This window comes from Sminthopsis crassicaudata, chromosome 5 (genome assembly GCF_048593235.1).
Source record: "Sminthopsis crassicaudata isolate SCR6 chromosome 5, ASM4859323v1, whole genome shotgun sequence".
Taxonomy (NCBI): domain Eukaryota; kingdom Metazoa; phylum Chordata; class Mammalia; order Dasyuromorphia; family Dasyuridae; genus Sminthopsis; species Sminthopsis crassicaudata.
This window is the reverse complement of record NC_133621.1, coordinates 240,284,886-240,301,552: the sequence shown is the minus strand read 5'-3', so window position 1 is coordinate 240,301,552 and position 16,667 is coordinate 240,284,886. Positions and strand designations below refer to the sequence as shown.

Genomic DNA, 16,667 nt, shown 5'->3' with positions numbered 1-16,667 from the left:
ACTGTCCCTCAAACTATTGGAGGGCCGGACAATAGTAAAAACAAAAGCTCACACTCTGTCTTCACCCCTCAGCCCATTTGCCATAGACCAGCGGGCAGCATAAACGTCCTCAGGGGGCCACATCTGGCCCATGGGCCGTAGTTTGAAAACCCCTGTGATATACAAAGCTCTTTAAATTCTTTGGATTCTCAAGATATTAACATAGGGTGGGCTTGCTACAAAGAAGAAACAAAATTAATATTTATGAGTCACTAAAAAGTGAAATAAGTTGTTTCATTTTATAATGGATTCTCTCTCTCAGAAGTCATTAGATAGAAATTATAAACAGTTGTTAGGATTGTTGGCGGAGAAGAATTCTTATTCAAGTACAGATTGAACCAGAGAACTTTCAAGGTCCTTTCTAACTTATATTCCATGATTTTGTGAACTAAAAATTGAAAGAATGTAAGGATGCTGAAAAGCAGAAGTGCCAAATCAATGGATTCTAAGCATGGAGACTTGAGAAAATGCGTAATGGTAGAGATGACACACAGCTCAAGAAACAGTAGTCAAGTTTGGATAGAAGTAGAATATAAAGGAGAAAAATGAAAGGCGACTGAGAATAAATTTTTTTTTAAATGAATTAGAAAAAATAAAAAAATTTCAGGGCCAGCACTCTATCTACTGCACCACCCGTCCCTGACGGTCATTGTTTTAACCATCACTTAGTGGCATAATGTTGCTGTTAAGTCACTTTTTCAATCGTGTCCAAGTATCCATAACCCTATGTGAATTTTGTTGGAAATACCTGGAGTGGTCTACCATTTTCTTCTCCAGCTCATTTTTAAAAATGAGGAACTAATCCCCAATGTCACACAACTTGCAAGTGTTTGAGGCAGTATTTGAAGATGAATTTTTCTGATCCTAAGCCCAATGCTTTATCCACTTTGCCACCTCATTTAATTCTTAGTGGAATTTCTCTGTTCTTTCACAGTAAACAATAAAGTTGGCACATAAGTTACACATCTTCTTGACAATCTAGTACATAAAGCTACAATTATCTCCTTGTAATACTCATGAGTACTACAAGAGAAGATGACTAAAGGTGCCAGAGAATGATGTTTCCTAGTGCCTTTGGGAGCAAAATGAAGCAAATATTTCTTTTCTTTGCCTCATCAAGGATTAGTGGCATATCCTTCCATTCAACTGCGACTTCTTATTTTCTGATTTCAGTTACCATGAGACTAGTGATATAGATATGATTCAATTCCTCAACTATATAAATTGTTACTGGACAAAAAAAGATTAAGAGTGCCAGCAGTTTTTGCAGATTGTCTAAGAATCATGTAAATTTTAGTGCTCTATATTTCTTTTTAAAGCCACACAACTTCTATAATTGTGGGAAAGAATATGTAGATCTAAAGAACATTTCGAATTTTTGTCCATTTCATTTGTTACTTTAGTCAATATTTGTTCTTCTTGGCCTGGCAACAAGCCTCTCCACATTTAACTAAGCAGGTCTTCCAACAAAAGATAATTTTTCTCCAAATTTGTACTACAGGTCTTTTCCTAGCTTCCTGACAGAGGCTAATCATATCTAATGCCACAATGAAGTATCCAAGCTGAAAAAAAGTTGAATAAGAATCTAAGTTGAATAAGAAAGAAAAAGTTAATGCTATCAATAAAGGATTATAAGGACACCTTAATATATACACTAACTATATTTCAAGAGGAGCACTGTTTAATATTTGAACATACCTCAGAGAACCTGGAAGTTTGGTTTCAGATCACCACAATAAAGAGGATAATGTAATAAAGCAAGTTGCAAGGATCTTTTGCTTTCTCAGTTCATATAACTTTTGTTTATACTACACCATCATCTAGTAAATGTAAAGTAGTATTATACCTTAAAAATATACTTGCCTTAATGAATACTTTATTACTTTAAAAAAAAAATTCTAACTATCATCTGAGCCTTCAATGATTTGTAATATTTTTTTTTTGTTGGAGGGACTTGCTTCAATGTTAATGGCTGATTACTGATTTAGGTGGTGGTTGCTGAAGATTGGGATGGCTGTGGCATTTTTTTTCTTTAATCATGTAAAATATTTTCATTATTAGTCATGTTGTGAAAGAAAAAACGAGAAAAAAGCACACAAAAATAAAGAAGGTAAAAAATAGTATGTTTTGGTCTGCATTCAGACTTTATAGTTTTCTTTGGATGTGTATTTTCCACCGTAAGTCTTTTATAATCATGTTGGAACGATGTACTAATTAGAAGACTTAATTCAATCATAGTTGATCACTGCATACTGCTGCTGATACTGTATACATTATTCTCTTTATTGTGAGGATCTGAAACTTAATTCCCATTATTTCTGAGATATGTTCATATAGTAAACAGTTTTTCTTTTGAAATATAATACACACACACACACATATTAAGGTGTCACTGTAATCCTTTACAATGTGATTTCCACAAAATAGTTTTCTGTTGCATGTGACGCTTAGAGCTTTTGACCCACAAAATAACTTCTTTCAAAATTGGAGTCAATTCTCTCAAATCATGCTACTGTTTTATCAACAAAGTTTATGAGAAGTCTTCAATATTTTTATGTCTCAGGGAATAGGGAGGCCCAAGAGAACAGTCAGAACATACACAATTTATCAGTTAAGTTCACTGTCTTAAATGGGCACATTTCATAATAGACCCCCAAAATTAACAAAAGTAATATCAAACACAACCAAGCACAAGTCATCATAATATATATAAGATATGAAAAGAATGAAAAAGTTTGAAATATAGCAAAATTATTCAACTATGACACAAACACAATATGAGCACATGCTGTTGGGAAAATGGTACAGACAGACTTTAAGGGTTGCCATAAACCTTCAATTTGTAAAAAACAATTAAAAAAAAAAAATAATGGTAAAGTGCAATAAAACCAGGTATACCTGTACTCTTCTACTCAGTTTACTTAAATTCTTTCAGCCTCAGAAAGAAAGCCTGGAATCCTTTGAAGACAGTCTCAAAAGTATTTGAAAGGGAAGTTAAATAATAAATAGCACTTATTTGAAAATGACTGACAAGTAATATTCACTGACATTAGAAAATCTGAAAAATGCCAAATAATAGGAATTTCTAATTACGCAAATGTGTTCTAAAACTTGCAAAGGCCTATTTTCTCTATCAAAGTATTCGTACATGGAAACAAATGAATTTGTAAAAATAAGATTCCCATCATAACTGAGCTGTAAATGACTTTTGAAATACCTATTTATATTTGACATATCATAAAATGTTTTATTTGGATATGTGAATAATAAAGCTGATTAAATGAGAAAAGAGTCTCCTTAAACTGATGCATATTAGAGAATAAGGAACATTTACTTTTTAGCAGACTAACTACCTATGGACCAACTATATAAAAATTTAATTCTGATAATATTAATCTAAAAATACATGCAACTGAGTGGAAAGATATGATGTCATTTCCTTAGCAAAATATCAGTGAACATCAAGTGTAATTAAATTAAAACTTTTTATATAAACACTTGTTATATTTTTAATATCATTTCCCTTACAAGAACTAAAATGAGTATTAATACACTCTAAAAATTTCAAAAAGAAAATGTTACCTAGAAAAATCCTTGTCTACTTCATATTCGTACTTCATCCAAGTATCTTGATATACTGAAAACTCCATTATGGTTAACAAAGCCATTGTAGTAAATGCTATTAGAGAAACTAAGAAAGTAAGAAAAAAGAAAATGAGTTCAAACATAAAACAGAGTTAGCTAATTTATAGTAAGTTTAACATGAAGGGCAGCTAGTTGGTGCAGTGGATAGAGCACCAGCCCTGAAGTCAGGAGGACCTGAGTTTAAATCTGACAGCTTAGACACTAAACATTTCCTAGCTGTGTGACCTTGGCAAGTTATTTAACCCCAATTGCCTCAGAGGGGAAAAAAGTTTAACATGAACATTTCTGATTTTTAATATGCTTTCCTTTAAAAAATGAAATATATACCTTTTCCAAACAAAAATCTAAAAATTAATAAATTGTCAATATTAATGATTTTAATATGAGACCTTGTTCATAGACTTTCTAATTTTCATTTTAAGAGTTCTTAGTAAACCAAATACAGCCACCAAAATGTTTATTAGATCACAAAAATTTCACTTTTCTTTCTGCATAAAAATCATTGACAATATCATTAAGTTAAAACTGCATGGGTTATAATATTTTCAAACTTGACATCTATGTTTATAGCTAGCTAATTTATTCTTTTAATTTTGCAGGTACAGAAGGATAGGCAGATTTTGTCATGATTTCTCCCAGGCCTCTTAGAAAACTTACATGGCTGAAAGACACAAAATAACTCCAAAAAAACAACCAGAAAACTTTTTCTTCTGCTCTACATTTGGCAATCACATAAAAATGTTACTCCATATGCAAAGGAACAATATAAAACTTGACATGTGTGTGTGTATGTGTATAAAATAACTCTATCCTTAGCATGTTAACAACAAAGATTAAGACTGTATAACTGGTATTTGCAGTGTTCATTTCATGGTAATACAATATGACAATATGAAACTTTAATTAGTATCACCATCAGTTTTGTGCTTGTTATCTATAAACCTTTGTGACATACCTTTTCCCAGCCCTATGAAGGAGAAAGTTCAAATATACCATTCCTATTTTACAAATGAGAAAACTGAAGTCAAAGCTGAACATTTACACTTTGGGTACTTTAAGGGTCAAAGAGCTAATAAGTTCAGAACCAAATTCAAACTTATGGGGCATCTGACTCCAAAACCAGGGTCCTTAACATGATAACGCAGTACATCAAAGACTAGATCTGGGAAATTTTACTGCTATAAATAAATAAGGTATTTCATCTTCAATTTATATAGTTATCTATATCTATAATTGAAAAGAATAAAAATTTCAAACTTGATTCACTCCATTAATAATTATTTATCCATTACGTGTGTCCACTATTACAGAAATTAGGAGGATATATTAAGTAACAACACAAAGTCCCTATCCTCAGGAAGTAAACCATTTGATTAAAGCAACAAAACATACTAAATATACTTTTCTCCTAATTCCCACTGCTGATATGCCCTTCACAATCGTTTTCAGCTATTGAATTATTTTAGTACTATTCAATGTCTTTTAGTAATGAGCTAAAGTCCCACTAAATTTCCTCTAATCACTTCATCTCATATATCTACAAACTTAAGATACACTGCCTTTGACATGACTTGTGCCATCATGCTAAGTATGAATCTTAAATGTAACTACCCTGGAACCTCAGTTTTCTCATTTGTAAATTGGGAATGGTAGTATTTGAATACTCTCCTTCACAGAGAGAAACAAAGCACAAACACATAAAAACCTAATAATATAAGAATTAAATAGCAATAAAAGATGGCATAAGTGGTATCATGGATAGTGTATGACCAAATATCAAAGAAATAGAATGGGAGATAAATTCTGTGTTCATAGATATCAATATGAGAGGGAATGGTCAGAATTGGTTTAATAAGACTTGAGCTAACTAACAAAAGAAAGCTAGAAAGAATATCAGACAATGGAGATTTGGCAAATCTTAACAAGGGCATCTATTTGAACATTTTCAGACTGGCCATAATGGCAATTTTACATTGGAAAGTAATAAAAACTAAGGTCAGTGATTGAAGCAAAACTGCATAGCCTTTAACACCACCAAAATACTAAAGGGTCATACACATTTTGTAGTCATTAAGTCCAAACTCACTGAAGATATCTAAGCAGGTGAATAACATGAAAATAACAAATTAGGAAGAGGGAAACAAACCTAAAAGCAAGTAAATAGTGAGAAGGTTACTTAGATAATCCAGTCTGACTGATGTCAACTTCATTTTCAATATGTATTATAGTCTTTAAAAGGAATTGCCAATCACCAGCTAATAACTAACTGCTTTTAATTAAAAATTTTGGCTAATCTAGATAATTTTAAAATCTTTTTTTTTCTTATTTCTTTGTTACTCAAATTACTGAGGCATTACCGAATCCACAATATTTCCACATTCCCTTGATCTTGGAAATGATTAAAAAGTAATTCATTGTCATATCATATACTCAAAAGAGAATAGTGCCTCGGCATTGTTCTCGACAATATATTTTATGTTTGAAGCTTAGGACATTTAATTTTTGAATAGCAGTGAGTAAATCCAACCTAAATATCAAACACCCGAATTAAGACAAACAAAAAAACCCATAACTTTTATATAATGTTAGATATTAAAATCATTATTATAAAAATCTGTTCTCTTCCTTTAGTGTCAGATTATTGTCAAGGATGCTCCAGTCAAACAAAACACATGCAATGAGGCCATCTTTTCAAAATGTATGTTCAAAAAACATACAAAATAATCTATACTATTGATAGGAAGCTAGAAAAGAGTTACAAGGTTTCTATTAATTAAATACATGTTTAAACAACATCAAGAGCTTAAATTTTCAATGCAACCCACCTGTACCCCCAATTGCCGAAGTCTCTACATAGCTTACAGGAACCTTTGGAAAGGCATCCAATTCTTTCACTAGATTTAAGGTTTTCTTTCGACTCAATCGCCTCATCTTCAGCAGAATCTTCCACTTCTTCCTTCATAGAGCCACTCTACATATAAACAAAGAAAGAAACAAACATATATATACACTAAGTTAGTGAGTGCTCTAAATATTTTTAAAATCCCAACATTAAATTCCAATATGTGCTAGGCACAGAAGATACAAAAACAAGATAGCCTCTACTCATACAGGATTATGAATAAAACTTAGCAACAGATTTAAACCAAAAATGCATTCTCTTTCCACTACATTTTTTTTAGGATCCTATAACTCCATTAGAAATAAACAAAAACTGTGGAATATTACTTCTTAATTAAGGGTTACAACAGAAAATAGAGGGACAAAAAAATCAAATTGATAATGTACAATAGATCTTTTCTACCAAAAAGGACAGCTTTAATACATATTAAAATACAAGATAATCATTAATTATGAAGTTACATTTTCTAATTACATAGTATTACATAAAAGATTTCAGTCCAATTTTGTTAAAAGATAACATTAATCCAATTTCTTGTCAATAGTCTTAACACTACATACCACATAAAATAATAGAGCTGATACACACACACACTATACCAACTATAATTGATTAATATTAATTAACTATCATTTAAGATATGCTAGAACCATAACCTAAAAGTTTGCAAACAATTCAACTGAATACAAGATTTGTTAGATGTCTATGTAGAAGGAGAAAGATTTAGAAATTACACAATATAAATTAGTTGGGAATCATGAGGCAGCAGTTCAAAATATTCGTCTGACAATAAGTAAGAGAAGAAAACATAAGTAAACTGCTATGAGGATGGTACGAAGGGAGAAAAGATAAATAAAAATAAAAGAATGCTCCCAGAAAAAAAACTGGTGAATGAGTAGGAATTGGCCCATTATAAACCAAAAATACACAAATACAATAGCATTTAAATTCACTTGAAAAAGTTAACCAAAGTACTTAAATAATACTTAAATAATAGCATATGTTGGGGTTTTTTGTTCTTATAGGCAGCTAAGTGGTTCTGTGGATAGGCTGGATTAGCAGTAAAAAAAAAAAAAAAGAGTCCAAACTTGGCCTCAGACACATATTAGCTGAATGACCCTGGGCAAGTCATTTTGCCTGCTTGCTTCACCTTTCTCTTATGAAATGTCAACTACTTCTCAGGGTTGTATGAGAATTAAATGAAATGATAATTGCAAAATGTTCAGCACACTATCTGCCACAGCGCAAATGTTATGTAAATATTGTTTTCTGAAATAGATACATCTAACAAAAATAAACAGAAAGAATGAGTCAGTATCTTGTGACGTGGTATTAACAAATATACATGTCAAAAACACATGGTACCATGATGAACACATTACATTCTAAGGCTAAAAAAATCTTTTTAATGTAAAAAAGAAGCCAGAAAAGATTTTATAGAACTCAAAAAAAAAATTTAAAAATCAAATGAGATATTGAGGGAAAATTTTTAAAATTAAATTTAAAATAGATTTTAAAATTTAAAAAATATTTTTTTTTAAAAAACAAGAAAATTATGGGAAAAAGTTAAACTAGAGAAGAAGATACAGAATCTCAAAGATGAAAATAATTCATTAAAAATTAGAATCAGAATCAGGTAAGGGGAAGCCAGTGAAGCTATGAAAGACCAAAAAAAATAGCAAAACATTATAAAGAATGAGAAAATACTACAAAATGTAAAACATCTTTTAAGAAAGGAATTGGACTACCTGAAAGTTGGAACCAAAAAAGAGAATCCTGACACAATAATGCGGGAAATAAATCAAGAAATTGTCCTGGAGTGACAGAGCATGAGAGTAATGTAAAAATAGAAAAAATCTAATGTAGAGCTACAATTACTACAGAACTTGGCAACAGTAACAATAAAAGACCATAGGTCCTGGAATCATATTTCGCTAATAATCAAAAGAACTAAACCTGCAGCCAAAAAATATCATATCCAACAAATTAAATGAGAAAAAAATGGACATTCAACAATCTTGAAGATTTTCATAACTTTCTAACAACCAAACCTAATTTAAGATAAAATTTAACATATATGAGCCAATAACAAAGATCAGTTTCAAAGAACTCAATATGAACAAACATGTTTATATTTGGGTTTTTTTGTTTTGTTTTGTTTTTTGCATAGGAAATGTATACTATGTGTTTAAGATTAATAACAATAGGGTAGTGTTGTGTCCTGCTTTCTAGAGCCCCCACTCTGGGGTAATTAAAATACTGTGCTTTGTAGAGCCCTCAAGTTGGGGAGATAAAATATACCATTGCTTTCTAGAGGCCCCACTCGGGGGTGATTAAAATATACCTTCCTAGAGAAGAAGTGATGAGGCCAGACTCCTGAGGATGTTGGAAAAATGTATTACAAGCTCTTTCCCCCTTTTATACCTTCATATTCTTATGTAACAAAACATGTGCTAAGTATATACTGCTCATGTGGGACCACATAAACAACTTGCTGTTGTATGTAGTTTGCCACCTGGTATCACTCTGCTTCAATCACAACACTGGTTATCACCATCCCCTGACTTCTCAGAACGCTGAGAGTCCTTAGGGGAGATGGGGAACCCAACCAGACATTGTTAGCAGGTTCCCTCTGGGCTAACGGGTCTTATACCTCACCCAGAGTTTCCCCACTGACTGTGATCCTCTCAATCCACTCAAAAGAAAGACCAGCAGAATTAAGGTAAAAATAGAAATGAGGTGCAGATGAAGAATAGACACAGAGGCATAAGATGGGGAAGGAAGGCTCTGAAAACTTACTCATATAGGTAATAAGTTCAATAAGCAAAATGAAGAATATAGCATCCCTCCAATATAAGGGGGGAGAATAGAAGGATGGATGAGGAAGCAGTGAGGAAAAAAGACAAGGGAGGGATCTTTGGGTGGGGGAGGGTAAGTAATAACAAGATAATTTAAGGAGCAGAATTAAAGCAAAAAGTCAGCAAGGAAAGGAAAGATGTGCATATGTAGGGTGTGGGTGAATGTGCTTATGTAGGTATATACCTATATATGTATCCATAAATATATTTTTCTTAACTGTAACTTGATAGGGGGTAGAGGGAAGATGAAAGGGGAAAAAAGAATAAATAAGGTACACAGCAGAGAACCAAAGAACAATTTACAAGGAAGTAAAGAAAAAATGAACATTCATGAATATAATTTCTTCTACTAATATATATACTTTCTTAATCTGGCAATTTATCGTTATGTATTTTGAATCTTCCCTGATGTTCTGCTGGGCAACCGACAATGTTCTCTTTTGTTTTGCTTTACTTTGTTTTGTATTCCTTTTCTGCTTTTTTTTTTTTTGGTTTGTTTGTTTTTTTCAAATAAAATAAATTTAAAAACAAGAAAAATAGGTCAGAGTGGAGCCAAGATGGTGGAGTAAATATAGGGACTTGCCTCTGCTCTCCCAAACTGTCCTTAACTTTAAAAATAATACCTCAAAATTAATTCAGGAGAACAGAAACAAACAAACAAAAAAGGCCAAGATAAAATAATTTTCCAGTTGAAGGTAACCCTAGAAGGTACAGCAGAAAAGTCTATGTCACTTGGGTAAGAATGGAAGGCATTCTTACACCATCAAGTCAACAAAGGCCTTGGGAAAGACTGAATGGATTAGTAACTTTCTAGAGATATTAAGGGACTGAATGACTGTTCATAAAATTATTGGAAACACTGTTGTGCTAGCAGTGGAGACAAAATTCTGTCGCATTGCCCATATGGGGATCTGGGTAACAATCCTAGGATGAAAAAGAACAGTACCCCTAAAAAGTTTGTTGCTGAGGATTACAGTTACTAGGGGAGGATAGCACAGGCTAAGCAAGCAGTAACCCGAGTTCAAACCTAGCCTTAGACACTTCCTAGCTGTGTGACCCTGGGCAAGCCACTTAACTCCAATTGCCTCAGCTCTTCCCCCACTCCCCCCCCCCAAAAAAAAAGGTAGAGAAGGGAGGTAAGAGAAGAGAGTGGGACTGATAGAATGAAGAGTGGTCAGAACCAAAACACTTTTGAGGGACAGGGTGAAAAAGAGAGAAAAATAAACTGCAAAATCAGGATGGAAGGAAATAGTTAGCAATCATAATTGTGAATGTGAATAGGAAGAAAAAAGGAAAGCAGATAACAGAATGCATTAAAAACCAGAATCCTTGTAAATGTTTATAAGAAACACATTAAAAAGCAGATACACAAAAATTAATGTTAAGTGGCTAGAGCAAATTCTATTAAACTTCAGTTGAAGTAAAAAAAAAAAAAAAAAACCATGACCTCAGACAAAGCAAAAACAGATCTAACTAAAAGAGTTAAGATAGGAAACTACATCTAGCTAAAAGGTACCACAGACAACACATTTAATGCAAAATACTAAAAATTCATGTACCAATTGGTACAGCATCCAGATCCTTTTTTTAGTTTGTATCATTCAGACTAAATTTTTTTTTTTTTTTTAAATTTGAAGACTGGGACTCCCTATTTCATGTGACTGGAAGTTCAGTAGCCACTAACTAGTCCAGTTCCATTACTGATCAACATGGCAGCAAAAGTCTAATCTGTTTTCCTAACCTGGATTGGTACAATCATCCTAAGGCACCTTAAGAAGCCTCTTGATCCTTCTCTGAGTTCACTTTTACAAGGAAGAAAACTTCACTCTAACATGTGAGTTTGGCATTTTAATTGGAAAAAAGATCTTATCCTGCCAGATTATCTTCTGAAATCTCATAATTGTTGGGCTGGCTACATAGTTCAAATGCCCAGTATATACCAAAAAGATTATTCTATAGAGACATTGCTACTCCCACAGTGAACTTATTTAAAGCCTTTCATTGGAGATCTTCAACCAATGGCTAGGTAGCTGCTTGTTTGGTATATTGCAGAGATTTTTATTAAAGTAGAAATTTAATTTTATGTCTTCTGAAATTCCAGCCATTGCTGAGAATTCTGGGATTCCTTTCAACTTTTATTATAAGTTAATGCTTTGTTAATCCTTTTATAAGTTATAACTTATTATAAGTTAATCCTTTTCTAACTCTTCATGACCCCCTGCATATTTCAAATTCTTGTCCTCCCCTATCTCCCAAAATCTGCCCAAGCTCTTGTTTCTGTTTCATTCCAGCCATCTCATTCTCTGCGGTAGGTAGTACTTTGTAGAATTTTATTGAGTGGGATGCAGTGTTTCATAAAGCAAGGAATTGCAATTTATTCTCCCTTCATCTTAAATTTAGCATAATGTCATTTTGCATTCCTTTTTATTGAAATACTTCCAATAATAATAAATATGGACTATGTTGTATGTAATTTTAAAAAATATTTCTGGATACATTGTATTTTTAGTAAATGTTCAACTGCATTGTGATTTGATGTCAGAAAAACAGCATAAACGAAAATCTAACAAAATTAAATTTGAAAAAGATTTCCGGATTTTTTTCTGTTGCAGAACTGCAAATAAGAGTTCATTTCTTTCAACCTTTTCATATTAAAAATGAGAAAACAGAGGCCAGGGAAGTTAAGTGATGGTACCCAAGGTCTCTGTGCCGCCTCTGTAAGAACAAACTGTTAGTGTATGAAAGTTAACAAAGAAGAAAACGTCATTCTAATATATGGATTTGGCAGTTTAATTTGTAAAAAGGCCTTATTCTTCCCCTTGTAACTCTGTTGGACTAGCTACATAATTTGAATGCCAAATGTTTGCCCAAAAGACTATTTTATGGAGAACTTAACTCAGGGCAGGCACTCATATGATGGTCAGAAAAAGTGATACATACAAGAATGCTCAAGGTCTCTCAAGAATTTTTTTTTTTGCTTTCAAAGAATTTTCTTTTTTCCTTTTTTAAAATTTGTTTTGTATTTCAATAATATTTTATTTTTTATAAATATATGTTAAGATAATTTTCAACATTTAATTTTGTAAAACTGTTATAAATTTTTCTCCTTTGTTTTCTTACCTCCTCTCCCCAAGACAGCAAATATGATGAATAGGTTAAGTATGTGCTATTCTTTTAAACATATTTCCATATTTGTCATGTTGCACAAGAAAAGTCAGATCAAAAAGGAAAAAAACACAAGAAAAAAAAAGAAGCAAACAACCCACAGCAACAACAAAGTAAAGGTTTTTTTCCTTGCCACTTTGATTGATTCTTGATCTTAATAGGTTTTCTCCTTGCCACTTTGATGGACTATTGATCATTGGAAATGTTAAATGATTAGAGTATTAAACAACTATGAGTGTTGAAATTTGAAGTATGGGGTTAGCACCTCTCTCTTCCTGGTGATCTGAGTATAAAACTGTCAATAGGAGTTTCAGGATGACTCTGATAACTTGGCTGGTGGATCTGGCCAGGTTTCTCAAGCAAAGGAAATCCCCTCTTAAATCAATCTAAAGTGTTCTTCCAAGGAAAAGTTTCAATAGCTTTGAACCTATTTGTTAAAAATATAACATTAGAACAGCTTCTAATTAGTTTGCAAAAAATAAGTGACTGACATCAGGGAAGAGACAAGTTTGCTATCTGAATTTGAACAAAAACCTCTGCATAACTGATGAAGTTGTACAAAAATATAAATTAGCAAACATATGTACTTGGAAGTGTTCAACAAGTATGCAATTAAATTTAGATTTTAAATTAAGAGTAGATGCACTAATTTAGAAGATCTACTGGGAATCCTAGATTTGAAGTCTAGGTTTAACAGCTATATAAATCTTTTTGGTAAGCATACATATGAAGTTGTCAAGAATTATAAAGCTCTTACTATGCACCTGACATTGAACTTAACACTCCCTTCCTGATCCTACTTCTGACTTTCTCCAGACTTCAAAATCATGCCTTTCTAACTGCCACATTCTGAAAATTTCCTCAGTGCCTCCATGTCCTGGAACTATCAGCAACATGCTTACCTTAGAATATCCCTCTAAAAACCCAATGTCTTTGGACCTCCACCCCCTACCCTCTTTTCTCAATTGTAATTTTTCTGTGAATCTCTATTTCGTTAAGGTAGTTCTTCCTGCATTCCCTTTCCTAGCTCTGTTCCTGACTTTCTCAGGCTGTTTCCCTCCTCTCCCACCCCCAACTTTTCAGCTCTTCCATGTGCTGTCTTTGCAATTCTAAGTTCCTAAAGAACCAAGTGTTGTCTTTCCTTTTGCCTCTTTTTGTAAGGCACTTAATATTTACTGAATTGAATTAGCACAATGCTTAACATATAAGCATTTAACAAAGGCTTGTTGCGACCTTTTCTTTTTTCTTTCTTCCTTATGCCTCAACTGTTATTAATATTAAGAAGTCTGGATAAAGTTTTCTGTTATATCTATTAAGAAATCTTCTATTATTTTGACACATGAGTACGAAGTACCTTACAAAAGAGGAAAATGGAACAAGAATTAATAAGCACTATGTGCCAGGCACTTTATTAAGCACTTCACCAAGTCAAACACTTTTTATACTCAAAAAAGAATAACAAGAAATAAGAGCCTTATTTCTTTGTAGTTTTCAATTTTGTGTGGTCTGAAATATTTCTTTCATGAGGCTCATAATTTCAGTTTGGTTCCAGTTCACTTCATTCCCTATTTCCTAACTCTACTTCAACATAGCTGCTTTAAATATGTATCTTACCTCTTATCTCTCACTTTACCCTTAGCTCTGAAACCAATATCAAATTGAGTTGTTCCTGGAAGAGATGTGTCAATTCATTTCCACTTTACAACAGTAATTGTCCAGGATCAGAATGCCACTCCCTAGCCATCCTCTATGTGTATAGTCTCCCATATTAGCATATAAGGTTTTCCTATCCCCATTACCTGGCACATGGCAATGCTTAATAAAATGTACTTTTAAAATTTTTCACTTATTCTTTACCTAGCACAGTGCTCTGTATATAGATGTCTGATAAATATTTCTTAAATTTAATTCAATGAAATTCAATTAAATGTTTTTACCTTTTTGCCTTGACATTTGAAAAAGCTTTTAATGACAGAATTACTTGCAACAGGAAAATAATTACACTGATCTTTACAGTGCTTTGTACTGGTGACCAAACAAGACAAATAAGCCCTCACTGCAATCAAAAGTGAGCCAGAAATGCACCCAGAAATTTTCCAAGTAATTGTGATCACTTCAAAACAACTCACAAATATAATCTACTTCTAAATCACAATAAACCTGACTGAATGCCAATTAGAACTTTTGCTATGTAAACAGCTATTCAATTTTAAGTAAATTTAAATTTATTTAAGAGTAAATTACAGAAATAAAATCAATGTGTAAATTTTTAAAGTAAATTACAAAAAGTAAAAATAGCACATTTCATTTAATTTGTTATAACTAACTAGAAGTAGCATGGTCAGGAAACCTTGGGGGCCCCGAGGTCAAAACCATTTTTATTATAACTAGTAGTTAGGTGGAACAGTGACTAATAAGTTGAAACTAGAATTTCGAAGATCTGGATCCAAATTCTGCTACAGATGCTTCTGGGCAGCATGATTCTCAATTTCCTTATCTCAAATAGGAGTAACAGCACCTACCTGCCAGGGAAGTCCTGTGCATAAAATGTGTTAATATTTATAAAACACTTTGCAATCCTCAAAGTATTTTGTACTATTATTATTAATACAGTAAGATATAGCTGTAACACATAAACAAAAGCTTTTTTGAAGGGAAAAGGGGAGGTTCCTTCAATAAGTTAAGAAATAAGGCCTGAGACCAAAAACTTTGAGAACAGAAAACAGATACTAAAGACATTTTGTGTATTTTCACACATACATAAAAGGCACTAGGTAAATTAGCCTTTAAATAGCATTGAAAGCTTAAGTTAGAACATAAGAGGGTTGGGGGGGGGGGTGGTTAGTATTCTCTACTAAATGCTGTAGGTTATCACCTGGGACATCCGCACTAGTAGTAACTATACTTTAGCTCTCATCTGGGAACTTATCAAATTTAACACCTCCCTCCCTTCCACTTTTTTTTTTACCACCACCCCCCTTTTGCTACCTTTCGTAGGTTGTCTTCCCCCATTGGATAGTAAAATCCTGGAAGCCAGGGCCAGTCTTTTGTCTTTGTGATCCCAAAGATCAGCAGTCGGGAATGTCTAGGTGCCAAATAAATATTATCTGACTGACAGACCTCCCAATCTAGAGTTCACTTTATTTTCTCCAACCCAAGCCTCGTCCCTAGCCCCACCCCCGCCCCATACCTCCTTACAATAATACGAATAAACATATAATTTAGAACCACACATCCAACCCGGAATCTGACAGCGCTCTCAGAGGCAGCCTCCTCCGAAAAATCATAGGGAACCCTATCCACCATTGCAAGCTAGCGAGGAGCAAATCTCAGAGGACACGCGAAAACCCCGGGGAAGGGGAGGGGGGAGAGGAGTTCGTGAGAAAACCCATCAGGCAATACGAGGATTCTCATGGAACAGCGAGGAGGTGACGAGAGGAGCCCCAGGGTTCACGACCCGCCCAACCAAGTACTAGAGGAGCGACACCGGGCCGGAGGCAGCCCGGAGCTCGGAGCCAGTAACGCCCCCCAAAAGAAGAGGGTGCTCGGGAACCAGGTTTCCGCTCTCGTGCACACTGGAAAAGAGCCACTTCTGCGAGACCCAACCTCACTTGAAGGGTTCGAGCCACTAACTCAGGCAGGAACGCCGAAGCAGACCTCCACGCAGCGTCCGTTACCTCATAACTGCTTTTACCTTATGGTCCAGGACACGCCGACCGCCATGATACACGGAAGCCCTCAGCCACTCAGGGTCCCGAGCGTCCGGAAATATCGCGGGAGGTATAGCAGAAACCACCGGAAATTTCTTTTTGGCTGTGGATAAAGTTCTCGCGATATTTCACGTGGTCCACAGATAGTCTGAAGAGTCAGAAGAGGTGGAGACCAGAAGGAAGGGGGCGTGCCTATTGAGAACTCTGGGATTGAGACTTGTAACCAGAGGAAGCCTGTGTTTTCAAGTGCAAACCCAGAAGCCATTTATACATGGCTCGAGCCCATCTTTCAAGTTTAAAGTGTTTTGATGTAATCAAAATCTTCTATTTTGTGATCAATAATGATCT

At 33.9% G+C, this 16,667-nt stretch overlaps 1 protein-coding gene across 4 annotated transcripts in view; it reads right to left on the bottom strand.

Moving 5' to 3' along the window:
• Positions 1 to 16,442, bottom strand: part of ERGIC2 (ERGIC and golgi 2) — a 52,015-nt gene extending 35,573 nt beyond the window's left edge. For 2 of the 4 annotated variants that reach the window (XM_074270655.1, XM_074270651.1), the window contains exons 1-3: positions 16,304 to 16,442; positions 6,510 to 6,655; positions 3,622 to 3,730 (exon numbers count right to left, since the gene is read on the bottom strand). In XM_074270655.1, coding sequence (XP_074126756.1) covers positions 3,622 to 3,730; positions 6,510 to 6,615 — 215 coding nt within the window. In that variant the 5' untranslated portion in view covers positions 6,616 to 6,655; positions 16,304 to 16,442. Of the gene's footprint in view, positions 1 to 3,621; positions 3,731 to 6,509; positions 6,656 to 15,597; positions 15,703 to 16,303 lie in introns of those variants that run through there. The other 2 variants (XM_074270653.1, XM_074270654.1) reach the window with 2 other exon arrangements.
• Between the last annotated feature and the right edge of the window lie 225 nt (positions 16,443 to 16,667).